The 18,808-nt window shown below is 49.3% G+C and overlaps 1 protein-coding gene across 1 annotated transcript in view; it reads left to right on the top strand.

Annotated features, from left to right (window-relative positions):
- GPD2 (glycerol-3-phosphate dehydrogenase 2) overlaps positions 1 to 17,706 on the top strand; it is a 55,345-nt gene extending 37,639 nt beyond the window's left edge. Inside the window, exons 7-17 of the mRNA XM_065841010.2 lie at positions 185 to 349; positions 2,071 to 2,215; positions 6,087 to 6,280; positions 8,711 to 8,845; positions 9,092 to 9,267; positions 9,778 to 9,909; positions 10,319 to 10,477; positions 11,515 to 11,627; positions 11,718 to 11,796; positions 11,900 to 11,998; positions 14,589 to 17,706. Coding sequence (XP_065697082.1) covers positions 185 to 349; positions 2,071 to 2,215; positions 6,087 to 6,280; positions 8,711 to 8,845; positions 9,092 to 9,267; positions 9,778 to 9,909; positions 10,319 to 10,477; positions 11,515 to 11,627; positions 11,718 to 11,796; positions 11,900 to 11,998; positions 14,589 to 14,714 — 1,523 coding nt within the window. The 3' untranslated portion in view covers positions 14,715 to 17,706. The remainder of the gene's footprint in view (positions 1 to 184; positions 350 to 2,070; positions 2,216 to 6,086; positions 6,281 to 8,710; positions 8,846 to 9,091; positions 9,268 to 9,777; positions 9,910 to 10,318; positions 10,478 to 11,514; positions 11,628 to 11,717; positions 11,797 to 11,899; positions 11,999 to 14,588) is intronic.
- Positions 17,707 to 18,808: the final 1,102 nt, after the last annotated feature.

Genomic DNA, 18,808 nt, shown 5'->3' with positions numbered 1-18,808 from the left:
TGTGCGGGCGCACAGCACCGCTCTCCCTGTGTCTTTAAATAATGCTCGTTAGACGCGAGCAGCCATCACGCCTATTCAATGTGACAGGGACAGATGTGACAGATCGGTTCTGACACACTTCCATAGCACAAGTCTGTGGCTGGAGGTGACTGGTGTCCTTCCCCCGGTCCCGTCCCCGCTGCAGGACAGCACAACGACGCACGGATGAACCTCGCCATCGCCCTCACTGCTGCCAGGTACGGGGCTGCCACCGCCAATTACGCTGAAGTGCTGCGGCTGCTCAAGAGGACAGACCCGGCCGGCGGGAAGGAGCGCGTCTGCGGGGTGCGCTGCAGGGACGTCCTCACAGGTGGGTCCCTCCCGGCACCCCGGGCGCGCTCCCGCACCGAGAGCGGGATGCACCTCCTGCCCCTCGCTCCAGCACCCTGCTGGGTGGGTGCGGTGATGCTGTGGCTCCAGCATCCTGCTGGGTGGGTGCGGTGATGCTGTGGCTCCAGCATCCTGCTGGGTGGGTGCGGTGATGCTGTGGCTCCAGCATCCTGCTCGGTGGATGTAGTGATGCTGTGGCTCCAGCACCCTGCTGGGTGGGTGCAGTGATGCTGTGGCTCCAGCACCCTGCTGGGTGGGTGCAGTGATGCTGTGGCTCCAGCATCCTGCTCGGTGGGTGCAGTGATGCTGTGGGTCCAGCACCCTGCTTGATGGCTGGGAGTGATGCCCGTGGGTCCAGGTCCCCGCTGGGTGGGTGCAGTGATGCTGTGAGTCCAGCATCCTGCTGGGTGGGTGCACTGGTGCTGTGAGTCCAGCACCCTGCTCGGTGTGTGGGAGTGATGCCCATGGGTCCAGCTCCCTGCTGGGTGGGTGCAGTGATGCCCATGGATCCAGCGCCCTGCTCGATGGGTGCAGTGATGCCCATGGATCCAGCGCCCTGCTCAGTGGGTGCAGTGATGCTGTGGGTCCAGCACCCTGCTCAGTGGGTGCAGTGATGCCCATGGGTCCAGCGCCCTGCGCAGTGGATGCAATGATGCTGTGGGTCCAGCACCCTGCTCAGGGGGTGCAGTGATGCTGTGGGTTCAGCGCCCTGCTGGGTGGATGCAGAGATGCTGTGGGTCCAGCGCCCTGCTCGGTGGGTGCAGTGATACCCTGGGTCCAGGTCCCTGCTCGGTGGGTGCAGTGATGCTGTGGGTCCAGCACCCTGCTCAGTGGGTGCAGTGATGCTGTGGGTTCAGCGCCCTGCTGGGTGGGTGCAGTGACACTGTGGGTCCAGCGCCCTGCTGGGTGGGTGCAGTGATGCTGTGGGTCCAGCGCCCTGCTGGGTGGGTGCAGTGATGCTGTGGCTCCAGCATCCTGCTCGGTGGGTGCAGTGATGCTGTGGGTCCAGGTCCCTCCTCGGTGGGTGCAGTGATGCCCATGGATCCAGCGCCCTGCTGGGTGGACGGGAGCGCTGAGTCTCCGCAGCGGGGCCCCTGTGCCGCGGTTGCCCAGGGAGCAGGGCGCTGGAGGAGAGGGTTCTCTGTCTGCTAAGGAAACACCGGAGCGCTGAACGGAGGGAGGAGCGGGGAGCGCTGCCGCTGGTAAACATCAATGAACCGAGAAAGGAGCCATCTTCCCGGCGCGCGGCGTGCCATTAGCGTCAATCAGCTTTAGCTTCTGTCAGCTTCTTCACTCAAATCCTAGTGTTTTGGCAGCGTAGACTAAGCTTTACATCCAAACCCTTCTGTCAAGCAAAGATGATATTGTAAAATGCTACGTGCAGTCATAACCCCATTTACCAAGTCTATGGGTTGAGACTGAAATCTCTCTCGTTTGAGAGGCAGATTCCAGCTGAACTTCTACCCGCTCCACCTTCCTCTGCCTTTGCAGATAAGATTGAATTTTACTGTAAAACATTTTCTTTCAGGTCTGGTGTTACATGAAAACTTTGTTAATTTTCAAAACCCATTCCAGCCGTTCAGTTCAGACAAGCACGATATACTTTACAGTAGGTTAAGTTCATAGACAGATTAATAATAGAGAGTGTCAGTGAGCAGGAAAACAAATGGTGTATGTGATTGATGCTGTTTTCTTTCACAGGGCAGGAATTTGATGTCAAAGCCAAATGTGTTATCAATGCTACGGGACCTTTCACAGACTCGGTGCGCAAAATGGATGATCAGGAGGTGCCCAACATCTGTCAGCCCAGCGCGGGCGTGCACATTGTCATGCCGGGTTATTACAGGTAACGACACTCGGAGCCTAGGCCGTTTGTAACAATCTACCCATGTGCGGAATAAATAGGCTTGCAGAGATGCGTCTGTGGGTTTTACGGTAGTTTTGAATGCACAATTTAAATTTATTTCCTATATGAGGATTCTGGCACCGTGCCGATTGGAAGAACAATTCCATATCTTCAGAAAAGACTGAAGTCTTGTAGTTCTTAGTTAAAACTCACCGAGGCAGAACTGCTGCTGAACAGAAGGGCGTTCAGGCAGAGCCTTTACAGCAGGCTTGTGAAAGGTGCCTTTCTGTAACAAGCGGTTTGAGTGGAGCGTGCTGCCTGGTTATTCACCTCCCTTACGGAAACACGGCGCACAGAAAACCTTGCAGAGGGGCTGCAGCCTTCATACCGAAGCGCTTCTCCTGTTAGATGCCCAGCCCTGTGCAGTGACTGCCGTGTTATGACTGTGTTCCCAGTAAACACAACGTGTGGGCACCACGAGAAGGGGTTCAGAGCGCCAGGCTGGATGGCGGTGCTGCTGTCCCCCCGCGGGGCCCGTGGCAGCTGCGGCACCGCACTCCTTATTCACTGCTGCAAAACCAAGTCCCCTTCTCCCATGCAAGCCCTGTCAGCTGAAGCTCAAATATTACCTTTGTTCCCGCAGTCATTAGCATCCTAATGGAAATTCCCGTTCCTAGGCTGCTCCCGGTTCTGTCGGTGCAGAGCGCTCATAGGGATACCTTCAGTATCTTCACCGCGCTCCTCTGTGAATAGAAATCCACATTTCCAGTGCAAAACGTGTTGTTTTTGCCAGAGCTGTCCCAGTAGGACATGACCACACACTGTAAAATTAAGGCATTTCTGCCCTCGTATAAAATCCCTCTCGCAATCTGTTCTTCTTTTGGTGTCTTCCCGCATGTAAAATGGGAAAATGACCCGAGAGCTGCTTTAAAGCACCAGCAGCGTGGGGAAACAGGCTGTAATCCTGGTTTCCCGTGTCCTATGAGAAGCACGCGTGTGATTGCACGGCCCTACGGCAAAAACACGGGAGGTTTTAAAACTTTGAGTCACTTGGGAAAATCCAACTAGAAGATGGCTCCGTGCACCAGGGCTCTGATTTATCTACTGTGTGATAACCTAATAATTTTAATTGGAAATGCAGAGAACTCTCGTTCTGCGTGTCCCCTGGCGTACGTCAGCGGGTGGGCCTGGCTTCTCGTGTGGAATCGCGTCAGCCACACGAAGGAACCGCAGTGGGTTCCCTTGGTCGTAGCTCAGCGCGGGAGCTGCCCGCTGTGAGCGCGCTCAAGGTGTTTATTCCAACCTGTACCAACCTGTACCACGGGCTAATCCTCAACAAGCAGAGATTATTTCACCGCACCCACTTGCCCTGGGGAAAATGTTTTGCAGAATTTTGGCCCAGACTGGCCGAAATGAAGATTTTATAACAGGTGAAGGTTTCAGGGTATAAACACAGCTAAGATTTTGTAAAACTGATGTTAACATAATGCATTCATCTCCCATGGGCTCCTTACTCATTTATGTTCTTCATTAATAGTCCCAGTATTCATGCTCTCATTAATTCTGTTTTCAGTGTGCGCAGGGCTATTGTAGGAGCTGCAGTTCGCCCATCACTCCCTATGGTTGAAGTCCATTCTCTGCTAAAACACCGGGGTTTGAGCTCCTTTTGTTGGGCCAGGCTTCCTGCCCCAAACGTGCCCATGAATGCAGGATTGTTTTTCCCACCCCTTCTGACAAATTTCAGATGTTTTCTGTCTTTTTTGTAAATCTATTTTTGATTTTCCTCTGTGCTCTGCATTCCAGATTCAGGTGAACCGGGCTGGTAACCCTCAGTTCTGCCCCGGGGAGTCACACATTTGCTCCTTAGCTGCATGTGTCGGTGCTCTGCTCAGATCCCACGACAGCCAGTATCTGAGCATTAGGATGCTCGGTTTTGATGGGAACGCTTTAATTTGAATTTGTTTTGGTGGCTTTTCAATCATTTCTATAAGATGGCACAAACATAGCAATAGGAGATTGAGAGGGAGCTTCCCAGGATAGCTGGTAGTCATTAATTCAGTAAATTAATTGGCATATGGAAAACTGTTCCATCCTTTCTTATTGTTTGCTGTGTAATCTAATTGAAAACACTTCAGTCCATAGGTGGTGTGGTGAAACTGAGCTTTAAGTCGTTACTTCTTTCTCTTCCTCATTTTGAATAGGTTTTATGAAATCACATTAAAAAAATCATACTTTTGAGAGAACGTCTGAAGTTTTCTGAATATTCTGATACCATATATTAAATCTCCGCTTTCCTCTGCCTCTGAATCAATAGCTTTTTCATTTTCAAAAGTAATCATTTGTCTGACGTGATTTACCTTTCACAAATCTGTGTTGACTTCCCCTATTAAATTGTACTTCTCCGACTGTAGGCTTAAGCTGTCTATAAATATCATCTAAAAAATGTTCTAATATACATGCTATATATGAAATTTTCAGCTTCTCTTCTAGCCTTTGCAGATATTGAAAACTTCCCTTCCATGAGCAGTTTAGGCTTCCTAAAAATGAAATATTCAGTGGTGCAGCTTGCGGCTCTCTTGAATAGGTAAATCACATCCAGCAGGTCTGTGTGAAGCTGATTGTGTCGGTAGCCGAGGCCGCTGAATTAGGCCCCTCTGGTCCTTATTCCCACCTCGGTCTGCAGCTCAGGCCCCGTTCCGCAGCCCCGGGTCCTCCCGCCCCAGTGCTCTCCTCTATAAGGGCTGTTCACTTGGAGTGTTGACAGCAGCTTTTTGTTTTCTAGAATATAAGCAGAGCTATTTAATAAGTGATAACTGGTTCTGCACATAGGGATATATGTTTTGTTTTGTTTTTCCTACGTTATACTAGGAAACATTTATACATAAGTTAAAACTTCCTGTACAAAGAACTAACGCTTTTCTCCATTTGACTGTATCATTCTGCTTCTAGGACTGGCATAAATAAATTTAAAAGAACCATCTCAGGACACTAGCCTGCAGTTAGTTGGTGTAGCCGCTATGGGGGTGATGTATTTTGCCTTTTCTCCCTCCAAACGCAGCTCCCGGTTCGGCAATGCTGCGGTGGGAGCTGGGAGCATTTGGGATGTGAGTCCTGGGGGGTCTGTGGGCGTTTGTGCCGCGGCTGCCGCGCCTGGGACGTCTTCAATGTCCCGCCCATTCCTGCCATTTCAGTCCTGCCCTTCTCTTGCTTTTTCCACTCTTTCCTCCCACTGTTAACCCTCGGCCCCTTCTGTGCACACAGGTTGTAGAAGTAATCGAGATTTCTTATGTCTTTACCTGTTTGGGGCACAGGTAATTGATAACTTGGGTCAATAGTATTTCATGTTTAATTTTTCTTCTTAGATACTTAGATGCATCGAAACAGAACTAAAGTTATGTTCTTATTGCTTCCATTTTAATGTGCATTCTGTTTGAGCCTTTTCCTTTGTGCCGTAATGTAAATTATTGTCTGGTTTTGATTAAAAGCGGTTGAGTTTCAGGCAATCGCTGTTTTAAAATTTCCGAATGTTTGTATTTGAAATTCCAGTGGGCAAGATTTCCAAGAGCGAATGGAGATGCGAGGTGCCAGAGGCCTGGCTGCTCCATTTAAGGTTGTGTTCTGCTAACTCGCTTAGGAATTAAACTCTAACAATATCTGAGCATCACATTCGAGGGCGTTATTCCTCTAAACTTCTGCGCTGTGTTTTGAAGTCGGCCATGCGTGATGTCTCAGATTTATTATTATTATTTTCAAGTCATTTGACCTGAGAACAAAGGTGCGGTGCTGTTACTTTACCTGGAGTCCAAGGCGTGCAGGAGCAGAATCCTGGTGCTGCCCGAGCTCTCTGAACCCCGTCCCCTCTGTATTGCAGCCCTGACCACATGGGCCTGCTGGACCCGGCCACCAGCGACGGGCGCGTCATCTTCTTCCTGCCCTGGGAGAAGATGACGATCGCGGGGACCACGGACAGCCCGACCGACGTCACCTCCCACCCCAGCCCCACCGAGGAGGACATCAACTTCATTCTGAACGAAGTGCGCAACTACCTGAGCGTGGACGTGGAAGGTAAAGCTGCCCGGGAGGGTGCCGCTGGGTCTGTGCACCTGGAGCAAACGCTTCTCGCTCGGGCTTTTTGTGCCTGGTAACGCTGGTTCTGGTGCGTCTGGGTGCTTTTAGCCTGGTGGGACAGAAGTGTCATCGTGATCTATGCATCAGAGAGAAAAAACAGCGTTTTTCCCAGCTATGCCAGCTCCACTTGGACTATTTAGATGGAAACTGGTCGATATCTGCGTGGTGAGATTTCACACGCCTTTCCCCAGCTGGCACCGACTGTCCCGCTCGCAGCCAGGTCACCCTGCTCACCTCGGGGGCAGCGGCAGCATTGACATTGCGCAGAGCTGGGCCGCTTCTTCCTGTTATACTTAAATATCTCACCTGCTGTTCTTAAAGAACGAGTTTTTCTGACTTTTCCCATGTCTTTGTTTTAATTTCCGACTTTCTAGGCACACTATTCGTAGAATGTACTTTCTCCTGATACGGTAAATATGGAATAGTTTCGGTGTTCAGTGGAAGAGGAAAGCGTAACGGGCAAAAAGGAGAATTTATAAAGAGTTCCCTTCGGGAGCTGCGAGCAGATTCATTGTAAGACGCTGCCCTGCTCTGAGTGGGCTGGCTTAAAGGAGAGAGGCTTCTTTCCTTCGGAGCGCTGGGGTTTTGGTTTTGTTTAAATTATTCTGTAAAAGCGTTTGTCCTGCATTCCTGCGTAGCAGCAGCGTTAAAGTCAGTGTGAAAAGCACTCGGTCAGGAGCAGTGCAACACCCTCAGGTTCAGGAAAACTCGCTGTCTGGAGGCTGGAAACGCTGGAGCGCTTGTTTGCCGAAGTGGATGACTGATGGCTCTGTATCACAGGATTCAGAAGTCTCCAGCAAATGTACCTTCAAGCTCCCCAAGCAGAAGCCAGTGTGAATAAGTGTGGTAGGGCAGACAGGTACCTGGTAGAGTTAAGGCTGTGAACAAGACAGATTTTGCGAGGCACATTACGGAGCGTTTAATTCTCCCGAACGAAGCCTACCTGGGCGCATGCTGTTTTTCACATGTGCAATTAGCAGTGTTTATAGATTGCTTGTTATTGAATTAACAACTGTGCTGCCCGTATCAAGGCGCTGCAGACCTGCCTTTTTGCTGCCAGAGACAGTGCCAGGGTTATCAACTTACACAGGCTTGGATGTGTTCCAACTGTTTAATTATAGTGTCACGCATGCTGCTTTTTCTAGTTTCATTAGTTTATAAACGTAATATGGTATCTTATTTCTGTGATTAACACTTCATTTTGGCAGGTTAAACATGCTGGCAGAGCACCATTGATTTCTGAAATCTATTTTGTGTTCTTTGGGGATATTTTTACACCCCGTTGCTGATTTTCAATTATCATTTATTTGTAAGTTGTATTAAAAAAAAAAAGAGCAACAACGTTCCGAAGACTTCAGCAAAAAGCGAATCGGTCAGTTTTCCTATTGCGAATTTAATAAGCAGCAAAATTAATTTCATTAAGTTCTCTACGGGTGTTATACATTGAAAAGAAAAACAAAAAGTGACTTTCAGGGGCCAGGGTGTTTTCCTACCGCTGTTAAGGGCTTTTGTGACTACTCGGTGCCTTCGGGTTTTCTTCCTTGAAGTCCGCTGAGAAATGAGCGCTGACTGCTTGTAACGGGACAGGAGGCAGAGGAGCAGTACAGGCAATAAATAAGTAAGTGGGCATTTAGCAAGGGTTCTGGTGGGCAGGACGGTGCTCTGGAGGAGGAGCCGTTGGTGTGAGATGCCCGGGCCCTTTTGGGTTGTGTGCGGTACCAAATGCTGGCGCGGGTGCGAGTTTGGGGCTGTGCCACAGCTCACGAAGGCCCTGCCGTAACCTGCCTCCTCGTGCACGTGTGCTTCTGGTGAGATACAGACCGCTCCTCAACAGGAAAACCTGGAAAAGTAACCTGCACGTTAGAGAGAAGCTTTGAAGTCCTAGAAGCAAACGTTACGCTCATGTGGAACAGATTTTATTTCGGTTTCTAAAGTAAGAACCGTCCTGTCAGCACAAGCAAAGAGGGAGACCTGGTGCTGGGCTGTGTGTGCTTTGGTTTTGGTAGGGTTTGGGTTTTTTGGGGGTATTGGGGTTTTTTGAGGTGATGGGTGAGGGACAGCTGTTGGTGGCTCAGTTCCCAGGTATCTCTATCCTGTTGGAGTTCTAACAGCTGTGAAAAATGAACCCCTCTGCCTTTGTTTTGGGCTGGAGAACGTCATTGATCCCAGTCACGGCAGCGATGCCCAGCTTATCCCGTCACTTTGGAGAATCTTCTCCCTCTTTTGGGTTGCTCAGCAAGCGTGGTGTGGTGTGGTCCTCATTTCAGAGCCAGTAGCTGCTCGGAGGCAACGCCACCAAGGCCGTGGGCGGGATGGGGGTGAACACCAGCGGTTCTGGCTGACCCTGCTGATCCGTGTTCCGCACAGTGAGAAGAGGAGACGTGTTGGCAGCGTGGAGCGGCATTCGTCCTCTGGTCACAGACCCCAACTCCAAAGACACGCAGTCGATATCCCGGAATCACGTCGTCACCATTAGCGACAGTGGCCTTGTCACCATAGCAGGTACCGCACGTTCTCTTATAGTACAGCTGCTTTGGGCTTCCCCGGTGTCTTTTATTCAAAACATTTCACTTTGCAAAATAATCCTTCATGTTCCTACAACTGGATAATGATCTGTCGGTGGTAGCACGACTGGCTTGTTGGAGCAAGTCTAGCGAGAATAATGCGATATATACAACATCTGCAGTACACACCAACTTGGCGTTGCGCTCGCCCTCCCCAAACCAAGAGGTGCGCGTGTGTTCGCAGGTGGGAAGTGGACGACGTACCGTGCCATGGCGCAGGACGCGCTGGACGCGGCGGTGGAGGCGCACAGCCTGCGGGCCGGCTCCAGCAGGACCATCGGCCTGCAGCTCGAGGGCGCCGAGGACTGGAGCCCCACGCTCTACATCCGCCTGGTCCAGGACTACGGACTTGAAAGCGAGGTGAGTTGTGGTTTCTCTTGGTGCTCAGGTGTTTCTGCATTGGAGGGTTTTGGTTCCCCACTAGATCAAGTGCCAGCATAACTCGTGCAAAGCTCTGAGCCTGATAAGAGCTTATTATCTGGCTGGGGCAAAGGCAGTTTTAATAATAATAAATTCTAGTAATTGTTCTTCTTTTCTTCCCTTTTCCCTTCCAATCTTGACTGTTTCCTGCTGTCAAAGGGTATGGCGTGCTGGGGTCTGTCTTCCTTTGAGCCCAACAAAATCTCTGCCGTAGGTGTGATCCCAGTGTAGCCAAAGGGTTGGAGCATCATTACACAGCCACACTGACCCCTACACAGTGGTGTCAGTGCTGGTCTGACCCAGTCACAGCTCAGGGAGTTTCCACCCACACGATCGAAATCCAATACCCTGTTCAGCCTGTTTGTTGTTGCTGAGAAGAGAACTGACAAGAAGAACATGTGTGTATTTGATGTGCTGTCAAAGCATATTGAATTGTTTTCAACTCCGCAGGTGGCTCAGCATCTGGCTTCGACGTACGGTGGCAAGGCTTACGAGGTGGCCAAAATAGCCCAAGTTACAGGAAAGAGATGGCCTGTTGTCGGAAAACGGCTGGTATCTGAATTTCCTTATATTGAAGCTGAGGTATGTGGAAAAACTACATAGTATTGTTTGATTCTTCTCTTGGGATAAGCAGGTTCTAGCGCAGTCTGTCTCGCTCTGTAAAACAGCTCTGTAAGCCCTTTCGTTTGGTGGGGTCTGGATGTTTCTTCTGTTCTATTTTTTCCCCTTCACCAGAGCATGCTTTATTTTTATGTTAAAGCATACAAGTGTTCATATATTTATATATGATTAAATATTTTTAATTATATAAGGTATAGCTTTTTGTTTCATGTGTACATGTTTGACTCCAGATAGATTTTATAAACCGTTCCAAGGCAAAGGGAGCTTTTCAGAGCCTTCTGCGGGTTGGGTGGGCACTGGTAGCAGAACACTGTACCTGTAGCGTGGTTTGCGGTGCCCGGGGTGACGTGCGGCGCCGGTGTTGCCGCAGGTGGTGTACGGCGTCCGGGAGTACGCCCGCACGGCCGTGGACATGATTTCCCGGCGCACTCGCCTGGCCTTTCTGAACGTGCAGGCGGCGGAGGAGGCCCTGCCGAGGATCGTGGACATCATGGGGAAGGAACTTCACTGGAGCGAGCAGAAGAAGAAGGTACAAAAGGCCTTTTTCATCCCTGGTTTGTTTTCCTGAAGTAGTTTCCAAGTTAACGGCCTAAATGAGTTGAATAGGAGACTTGAAGTGATGCTTTCTTCCTGAGAGAATGATTCACTTGGCGTGTTTCGTTATAAAGACTTCATCAAATAGCTGTGAAATGAGCTGGTGTTGGCTGGGGGTGCGGGGAAGGTGAAGATCTGTGTCTTCCTGTTCCCTGATTTAAAAATTAAAGCAGACTTGGCATTACTACCCCATTCCGGTCCAAATATTTTGATTACTGACACTTTTCAAAGGATCTGCCTCTGAAAAGGAGGGTCTCGTGACCGGTGTCACTCATTTTGCGTGCCGTGACCCTGGAAGGGAGCAGACACCGCGTTTGCACCTGTTCAGGAGCAAAACACACAGCCCGTTCAAACACGGAACCAGAGTCTGCAGGCTCTTCCGTGTTGGTGCCTCCGTGGCAGGGGTGGTGTCGCTCGTAGGCCCGTGTCTGTGTCCCCTGGCTGGAGGAACAGCTCTGCGGTGCTTTATGTACCTCTGGTGGTTATCGCTGATTAAAAAACTGGCAGACCTCGCACTGAGCTTTGAAAAGAAAACTGGTTTAAAGCATAAAGAACCTGCTTGGTGTTCAGCCTCCTGTTTTTTTGTGGATTTTGGACAGCGAGGTGAAACTTGGTGCTAAGACGTGAGCTGTGAGTTAAACGACATTTTGCAGGCCTGACCGGCGAGTGCTGTTCTTTGTGAGATTGGTGGATACATACATGTGTGACTGAAGGTGTGCTGGGGTCCTATAGGCACTTACACTCCCATTAGAAGTCTTTACTAGACTTGGTATCTCTTAAAGACTTCAAAGTGCCTAAGCCCAACTTATTTTGAAATACTTTTCAGCTACCATCTGCTTAATTTTTTGGACCTCAGATAAATTCTAGTGAAGTGGAAGAAGCTAATAAATACTACATTAAAAATAATTGTGTAAGAACTTGCTGTTCCTCAGATATACAGGTTTTTTCTTTCTTTTTTTTTTTTTGTTGTAGGAAGAACTTGAAGCTGCTAAAAAATTTCTCTATTATGAAATGGGCTACAAAGTAAAAACGGATCAGTTAACAGACAGCTCTGAAATCAGCCTCCTGCCCTCCGATATTGAAAGGTGAGTGAAGTAAGAGAGTTCTGCTGCTGGGAATCAATACCCATCGTTCTCCTGAGTGCAGCTTTCCCACTGCTAATCCTTGTCGTGCAGGTACGAGAAGCGATTCCACATGTTTGACAAGGACAAGAAGGGGTTTATTACCATCCTGGATGTGCAGCGTGTCTTGGAGGTAACGTTTCCTTGTGTTTAGTTTCCTTTTTAAGCCTCTTCTCTAAATTTCAGAGAAAGTGCTGAACAGTCCAGCTGACACATTTGTGCTTTTTGTTGTCTAGAGCATCGGTGTGCAAATTGCTGAGAATACTCTTCACGAGATTCTAAATGAAGTGGATCTGAACAAAAACGGGCAGGTTGAGCTCAATGAGTTTTTACAGGTGGGTGTTTCTTTGTCACAAGAGCAGCCGTAACTTCAGTGAAAAAGGCATAGGGGCTCATTTTTGTCGCTCTTTGCTGAAGGGCTGGGTTGGGGACGAGGCGATTGGTACCTGAGTAGATGCTGTAGTGACGGGAGAGGTGACACGCAAAGCCATCCTCAAGCAACTTGGAAATTCAAGGACCTTTTACAGTAAGACCCAAAGAACAGGTCCAATTTACAAAGTATACCACAGACCTGAGCTTGGCTTTTTTTTGGTACAGAAATGCTATTTGGACACGTTCAAAATGACACGATTGTCCATTGGAAGCTGTGTGAACACAGTTACGCACACTGGCATTTATCTGGACCTCTTAGGTGATTGGTAGTTTCCAAACTATTTTGAATATTTTAAAGAATGAGCTTGTGATTAACGCACACCCAGTCCATGTAATCCCATTTTAACTCCTGGATTGGCTGATGTTTTCTCAGTCTGTATGAAAGGCACTGACAAGCTGCTGTGTGCGGGGCTCTGAGGTAGAATTCGGGGTGCTGTGGGGACAGGTTTGCCAGCTCCTGTTGGGTGTGCGGTTTGCCAGCTGTGCTTCCGGGAGCCTTTCCTGGCGCGGTGTTGGGAGCGCCTGCCGCGGCTGTCCCGCCTGCTGGCAATGATGGATGCCGAACATGGGAGAAATTAATGCTGGGGATTTTGGTCAATGTCAGCCCTTTCTTCACTGTGTCAAGTTAAACAAACAAGATCAAGGCAGAGGAAATGGTAATTGTCTCTCTCGAGATGAGCTGGAGATAAGAGCAGCACTGTTGAATCTAAATGCAGGGAATTTTCACAGGTTGTGTCCAGCATTAGAAAAAAGGACTATTTATTTGCCTAAAATGCAGCAATTTAGCTAGCTAGCTGAAATGTGCTTGGGGAACGGGGGGAAAGCCCAAACAGGCCATGGGGCAGAAAGACGGAACAGTTTGTGCTCAAATGTAAGAGAACATCCAGAGGTATTTCTGGCTCTGAACGGGGTCACCCGACAGCCCTTTGCATTAAACTGCAATTAACTGGGGGCGGGGAACCCACCATTTACTGTCAGGGCCGTGTTGAACTATAATTTGGTTCATTTGGATACCCTGTGGTTAAGAAGTTGAAACAACCAGTGATTGTGCCTTCTGTGGATGTTTTTGGTGGCTTTCTGGGGTTTTTTGCTTTACTGTGCGAACAGTCTCATCAGGACTTGCCTGCCCTAAGTCTTAGTGCCTGTGGAATACAAGAGGCAGGTTTTGGTGTAGTTCACTGTTGGTTGTGTAAAACTGGTTCCTGGCTTCTCCCGTACATTTCCTGGGGCAATGTGAACATTGCCCGGTGGCGCTTGGAGCTCGGCTCCCGAGGCTGCTCAGCGAACAGGAGGTTGCCATGGAAGGAACGAAATACATCGAGTGTTTAATTTATTTTTTTAATGGATCTGTTAAGTCAGTTCCCAATACTTTCGTGTTTGCTTTCTGAAAACTTTCAGGTAATTGCGTTTTAGGGCAGAATGCTTGTGGAAAGCTGTCTGCAAATATTTGTGGACGTTTATATTAGAACATAGGGCAGCGCTGTGCCGGGTGGGGAGCAGAGCGGTGCCAAGTGCTCCCGTTTGGCTTTCATTGCCAGGGCAGCTCAGATACCGGGGTGGAGAGCGCGGGGAGGTTTCTCCAGCAGGATTTGTGTGTTTAGGGTCTGTTTAGGGTTTCCCTCTGGCGCTTCCCCTCCTGGGTGCTCCTGCTCATAACGCATTTGCATAGGTCCGGCTGCAGGTGTAATTAATAGACTTGCCTATGGAAGGGAAGAGATCTGAAGGATTCTTAGCACTTGATGGGAGTAAGAAATTGCATTTTCTAAGTGCTGATTGCTTTCCATAGTAGTCTTTGACAAGCTGACTGCATGTAATTTCAAGTCTAATGCTCCCTTTATCCATGGGATAAAGCAGAATTAACTAAAATCTTAGCACCAGTGTGTGTTCGTTAAGATAGAGCTGAGTCCAGTTTCAAGGACTTAAAGGCAAATTAGTTTTAAAAGTCTATAAAGGAATTTGGATTTGAAGGAATTGTGGAAGTCAAGTATGCCATCTCTACAGGAAGGGCACGTGAATGGAAGGGGGTACGGCCCGGTCAGTGGCACGTCGGGAATGCTGTTCTTCCCTCAGTTACGTCTTGTGAATAGCAAACAAAATAAAAAGGAAAGAGGCACCCCATGAAATCGATGGGTTCTCCTACGTCTTTAAGTGTCCCTGAGGAAACCCTGCTGTTGATGGGTGCCTGCACAGTTACTTCCAAAGGGATCGTATTTGGTACTTCTACCAGCCATCCCTTGCCAAAACCTCTGCTGATAATGCCGGAAAATGTCAATGGGCTTTGAGGTGAGTCTTTGAAAAGCCTCGCACCACTTTTGCTTTACATGGAAGCATCAGTTCTGTGTGTTTAGTGATTATTTTGTCCGGGAGCCAGCAGCTCCGGGGGCCGTGTCCCCTGGTGCAGCGGAGCTGGTGGCACCAGCCGCCCCGGGGTGCCCGTGTGCCGCGTCTCTGTGCCGTGTCCCCCGCTAACGGCTGCTCTGTCCTGTGTCGCAGCTGATGAGCGCCATCCAGAAGGGCCACGTGTCGGGCAGCCGGCTGGCGGTGCTGATGAAGACGGCGGAGGAGAACCTGCGGCGGCGGGTGCTGATCTCGGTGGACCGCAGCGGCGGGGGCCTCTGAGCCCGCCGGCCACCACCACGCAGGAACATTCCAGTGCTGCTCGTCCTGCTCGCCCCGGGCGGCCGGGCTCTGCCCGTCGGGGTAGCTCCACAAAACACAGCTCTTCTCGTTAGTAATGGTTTTCTGTGCAGCTCTTAATACTCCAGTATGTGGCCTTTGGGGTTGGGTATTCTTTAGCTCTAGGAGTTGGTGAACAAGAGTTTAGGAATACAGCTTGGGAAGATGTGGGTGCACGCACAAGCACACGTATTGCCTTGTTCATTAACTTGTATATTGCCTTTACCTTCCAAAAAACCCCCACCTGTGCTCAGAAAGTGAATCCTGTCTGTAAGTGCATTGCATTGGGTTTTGCAAATGTGTGTTTGTTGTTTAAACCCTGTCAATCCGTCCTGTTCAACACAGAGCGGGGGGGGAGCGCTGCTGTCCTGGGCTGGGGGTGGTACCACGGGAAGAACACAAGCAGCACTTCCCAAGGTGGTGATGATGGGGCAGAGCCATCGGAACCTTCTGCAGCTGTCTGGCTTTGCTCTTCCGTTTGCTGTCATTTCAGTGGTGCCTGTGCTTGGCCAGACAGAAATACCAGCGGTATGAGGCTGGAAAACTACAAGACATTTTGATTAATCACCCAAGCTGATGATTTAGTTAAGAGCTCGGGGACAGCTTTCCGTTCTCCCATATTAATAGAAATAAGCTTCCCTCAATAAACAGCGTTGTCCAGTAGGTGCTGGTTTGTGCTGTGTTCCCAGTTTGGGACAAACACTGTTCTGCAGAGTATGGCAGGTTTTGGTACTCTAAGTCTTAATTATGTATTTTAAAAATTCTCAGACACAAAGTGGAACAGTGAAATTTGGTTTGCCTTCCACTAAGTTTTCTAGAGAAGAGAAAGGGCTGTTTTTCAGCAGATTAATACAAAAAAACAACCAAACTAGGAGCACTTACTTGGCCTTTCTGTGGCGAGAGCAGCCGGGTCGGCATCGACTGGCAGATCCCGCCTCTGTAGAGCAAGGAAGGGAACACATCAGAATCGGTTTATTGATGAATTCGTCATTCTGTTATATCCTTTGAGCATAAATACCAATTTACAAATCAAAGCCAAGCTTCAGTTCCAGGGTGTCACAATTTCTACTTGTGTAAAATGCATTTTAACTGATGTCACCACTTTCGCTAGTGGAAAATAACAGTACAGCGATGAACAGCAAAGATTAGTTTAGTGTTTTAAAGGGGAAAATGATTACATACACAAGATGGGGATGGTGAGGAGCGTTAGTGCGGAGCATCGCAAGTACAGGTGTGGTGTCCTTTAAACAAAATAAATCAGGTGCTCAAAACCAGCAGACTACAAAATCCTGGCAGGCCTCGCTTGAAATTCAGTAAATGGTTCTATTTCTGTCACTCCAAACAACTGGTAAGATCTGGAAGGAAGGGGACGGTCTGGGGTAAAACGCTTTCCAGCCTGTTTTTGCATGTTAATGTTTGTTGTGGGCTGCTTTGTACCCAAGTGCAGGTGTTGGTGAGGGGCCCTGTGTTAACTGTGCTAACGAGGTGCAGGCTGTGAGCCGGGCTTACCTGCGTTAACGAGGCGCAGGCTGTGAGCCGGGCTTACCTGCGTTAACGAGGCGCAGGCTGTGAGCCGGGCTTACCTGTGTTAACGAGGCACAGGCTGTGAGCCAGGCTTACCTATGTTAATGAGGTGCAGGCTGTGAGCCGGACTTACCTGCATTAACGAGGTGCAGGCTGTGAGCCGAGCTTACCTGCGTTAACAAGGCACAGGCTCTGAGCCGGACTTACCTATATTAATGAGGCACAGTCAGTTCCTGGACAAAGGGCTCTGGTCCTGTGCTCCTGGAAACTTTGCTGTCTGAAACACGTTCTGACGATTCAGGTAAAGTGTAAATGCTCGACACAGCTCCTTGTTTCCAAACCCTGTTCAATTTGGAGCACAGAAGCCGGTTTCACATGTGCTGCAGAACAGGGGGAAATGGATGCACGGTGCACAGGTTGCTCTGGTTCAGTGAGCAAGGGAAGAGGGAAGGGCTTAAGTTTCTATTATTAACAATAATTTAAGAAAAAAAAAAGTAGAGAGACCTTTTCCAGGCCACGGAAATATAAACACTTACTATGTTTAACATCTGTTGTGTGGTTTAAAGAAACGTTCTCCACTCCCCTATAAGCGGCACTGTTAAGAATTAACAATGTGAGTTTACCTGTAAAGCCAGGATGTTCCCCTTTCTCCCCGCGCTGTGCTCCCGTTCCCGTGTCACACGCGGACGGTGACCGGGGGCTTTTCTCGGTTGAGTTTGCTGTGTCCCAGGCTCTTTGCTGCGCGCTCCCCTGCTCTGTGTGCAGCAAGCGAGGTCTTGTCCTTGTGCAACGGGAGGGGCGCGTGTGTTGCTGAAACTACATCTGTACATGGAGAAAATCCACAAGTATTTATTTATCCCCTGGCGTTAGTGTTCGGGAACGCTGGCTTTGTGTTGGCTTGTGATTTCTTTCCTTTTGAATGCACTGTAGAAAGTGTTGCGAACATCCCTGCCTGGCGTTGTGCTGATCCCGGGTGGAAAATAAACAGTGATTTTTTTCTTTTTATTTCTCTTTTTATTTTTTCTTTTTGAGCTGGATTTCTGGTGGGTTTGGTTAGTTTGCGTTTTGGATGACCTGCAGGGGCGGTGTGCGCGTCGGTGCCGCGCGTCCATCCCTAGGCGTGTGCAAGCACGCGTGTCGCTGTGCACGGCCGCGCTCGCTGCGCGTCCTACGTGTGCCACTTGGGTATTTCGTTAGGTTGCTGTTCTGGGCTGAACTCTTAAATACTGTGTTTGAGGCTGGCTTGTCGTTTTTATAACTGTCTTGCTGTTTTACTGCCGTTATTTATTACTTTTGATATACAGAATGAGCCGCATGCATTTATAGAGCAATAAGAGGATGTATTTAATGTGCCTTGTTTTTAACTGAGTAAGGACTGAAAGCATGAATCAATAAAAGTGATTAAAAACGGTCCCTTTGCTGGCAGTTTGTTGCGGCGGCCACAAAAATAACTTTGATTAGCCTCGGAAAAGTTGATTTTTAAAGGACAAACGTTGAGATGGGCGCTCGGTGCACGTGACGTACTTCTGTCCCTGCTTTCCCGTTTGAGCTCCGAATTTCGCACTTGCCGGTTGAAAAGCGAAAGTGAGGAGTTAATTTGGCGCTCGGCATTCCCGGGGTGGGGATCGGCAATGGCAGCCTGGCCACACGGGTCCCTCTGCACACTGATGAGTTCTGTCATCACCAAAATCAATAGGACTGAGCGGAAGAGATTTCATAATCCATTTTGATCATTTTACATGTCAAGTTAGTCCGGGGTTGCCGTGTGTTGATAAATGTTCTGGCAGAAAAAAAAATGCGATATATTTTCATTGTCAGTAAATCAGTAAAGCTGTTATCAGTTTTAACGCAATTTTTATAATCTCCATATTATTTTATAGGTTTTAATTTACACTTGTAATAGGGGTATTCCAGCAGGGCGATGCAGCTGTGCTGAGCACGGGGGTTGTGTACGTGCAGCCAGAGCAGCTCCCCCAGAAAGAACAGGACCGGTATCTCCGGAGTCGTGACAAGCGGTGTGAATTTTAGGGAACGCGTGGTGTGTAAGCAGCGTGTCAGGAAACGTTTGCTGCGCATCTTTGTCCCAAAGATGGGGCGGCACTGGGGTTGCCTGGGGAGGCAATGGGAGCCCTGCACCTGCAATCCCTGGCCTTGCACCCCACTCCACGCTCCAAAATCCAGATTTACTGCAACTTGTGTTCACTTGTGCTCTGCAGCCCGTTTCACAAATGCGATACGGAATATCATAGCAACATTAATATTTAAGCGTTGATGCCTGAGCTGGGTGTTTCCCGTGTCAGATACGAACTGATTGCATCTGTTGAGCAGAGAAAACCGTCTCCAGTGGGGCTGAATCCTCGCTGCTCAGTAAGTGCCGCTTCTCCTCGCTGAAAACCAGGGGGTTGGGGGGCGTAGGTGCGTTCAGCCCGAGGTTTTAGCCCCGGTGCCCCCGATCCCGTCCTCCCGCCGAAGGTGCCGCTGGCGCAGCCGAACGGGTGCTCTGCCTCCGCTCC

The sequence above is a fragment of the Patagioenas fasciata genome, chromosome 7 (genome assembly GCF_037038585.1).
Source record: "Patagioenas fasciata isolate bPatFas1 chromosome 7, bPatFas1.hap1, whole genome shotgun sequence".
Classification (NCBI taxonomy): domain Eukaryota; kingdom Metazoa; phylum Chordata; class Aves; order Columbiformes; family Columbidae; genus Patagioenas; species Patagioenas fasciata.
Note: the sequence above shows the minus strand (reverse complement) of the source record. Positions and strands in the feature narration are given on the sequence as shown.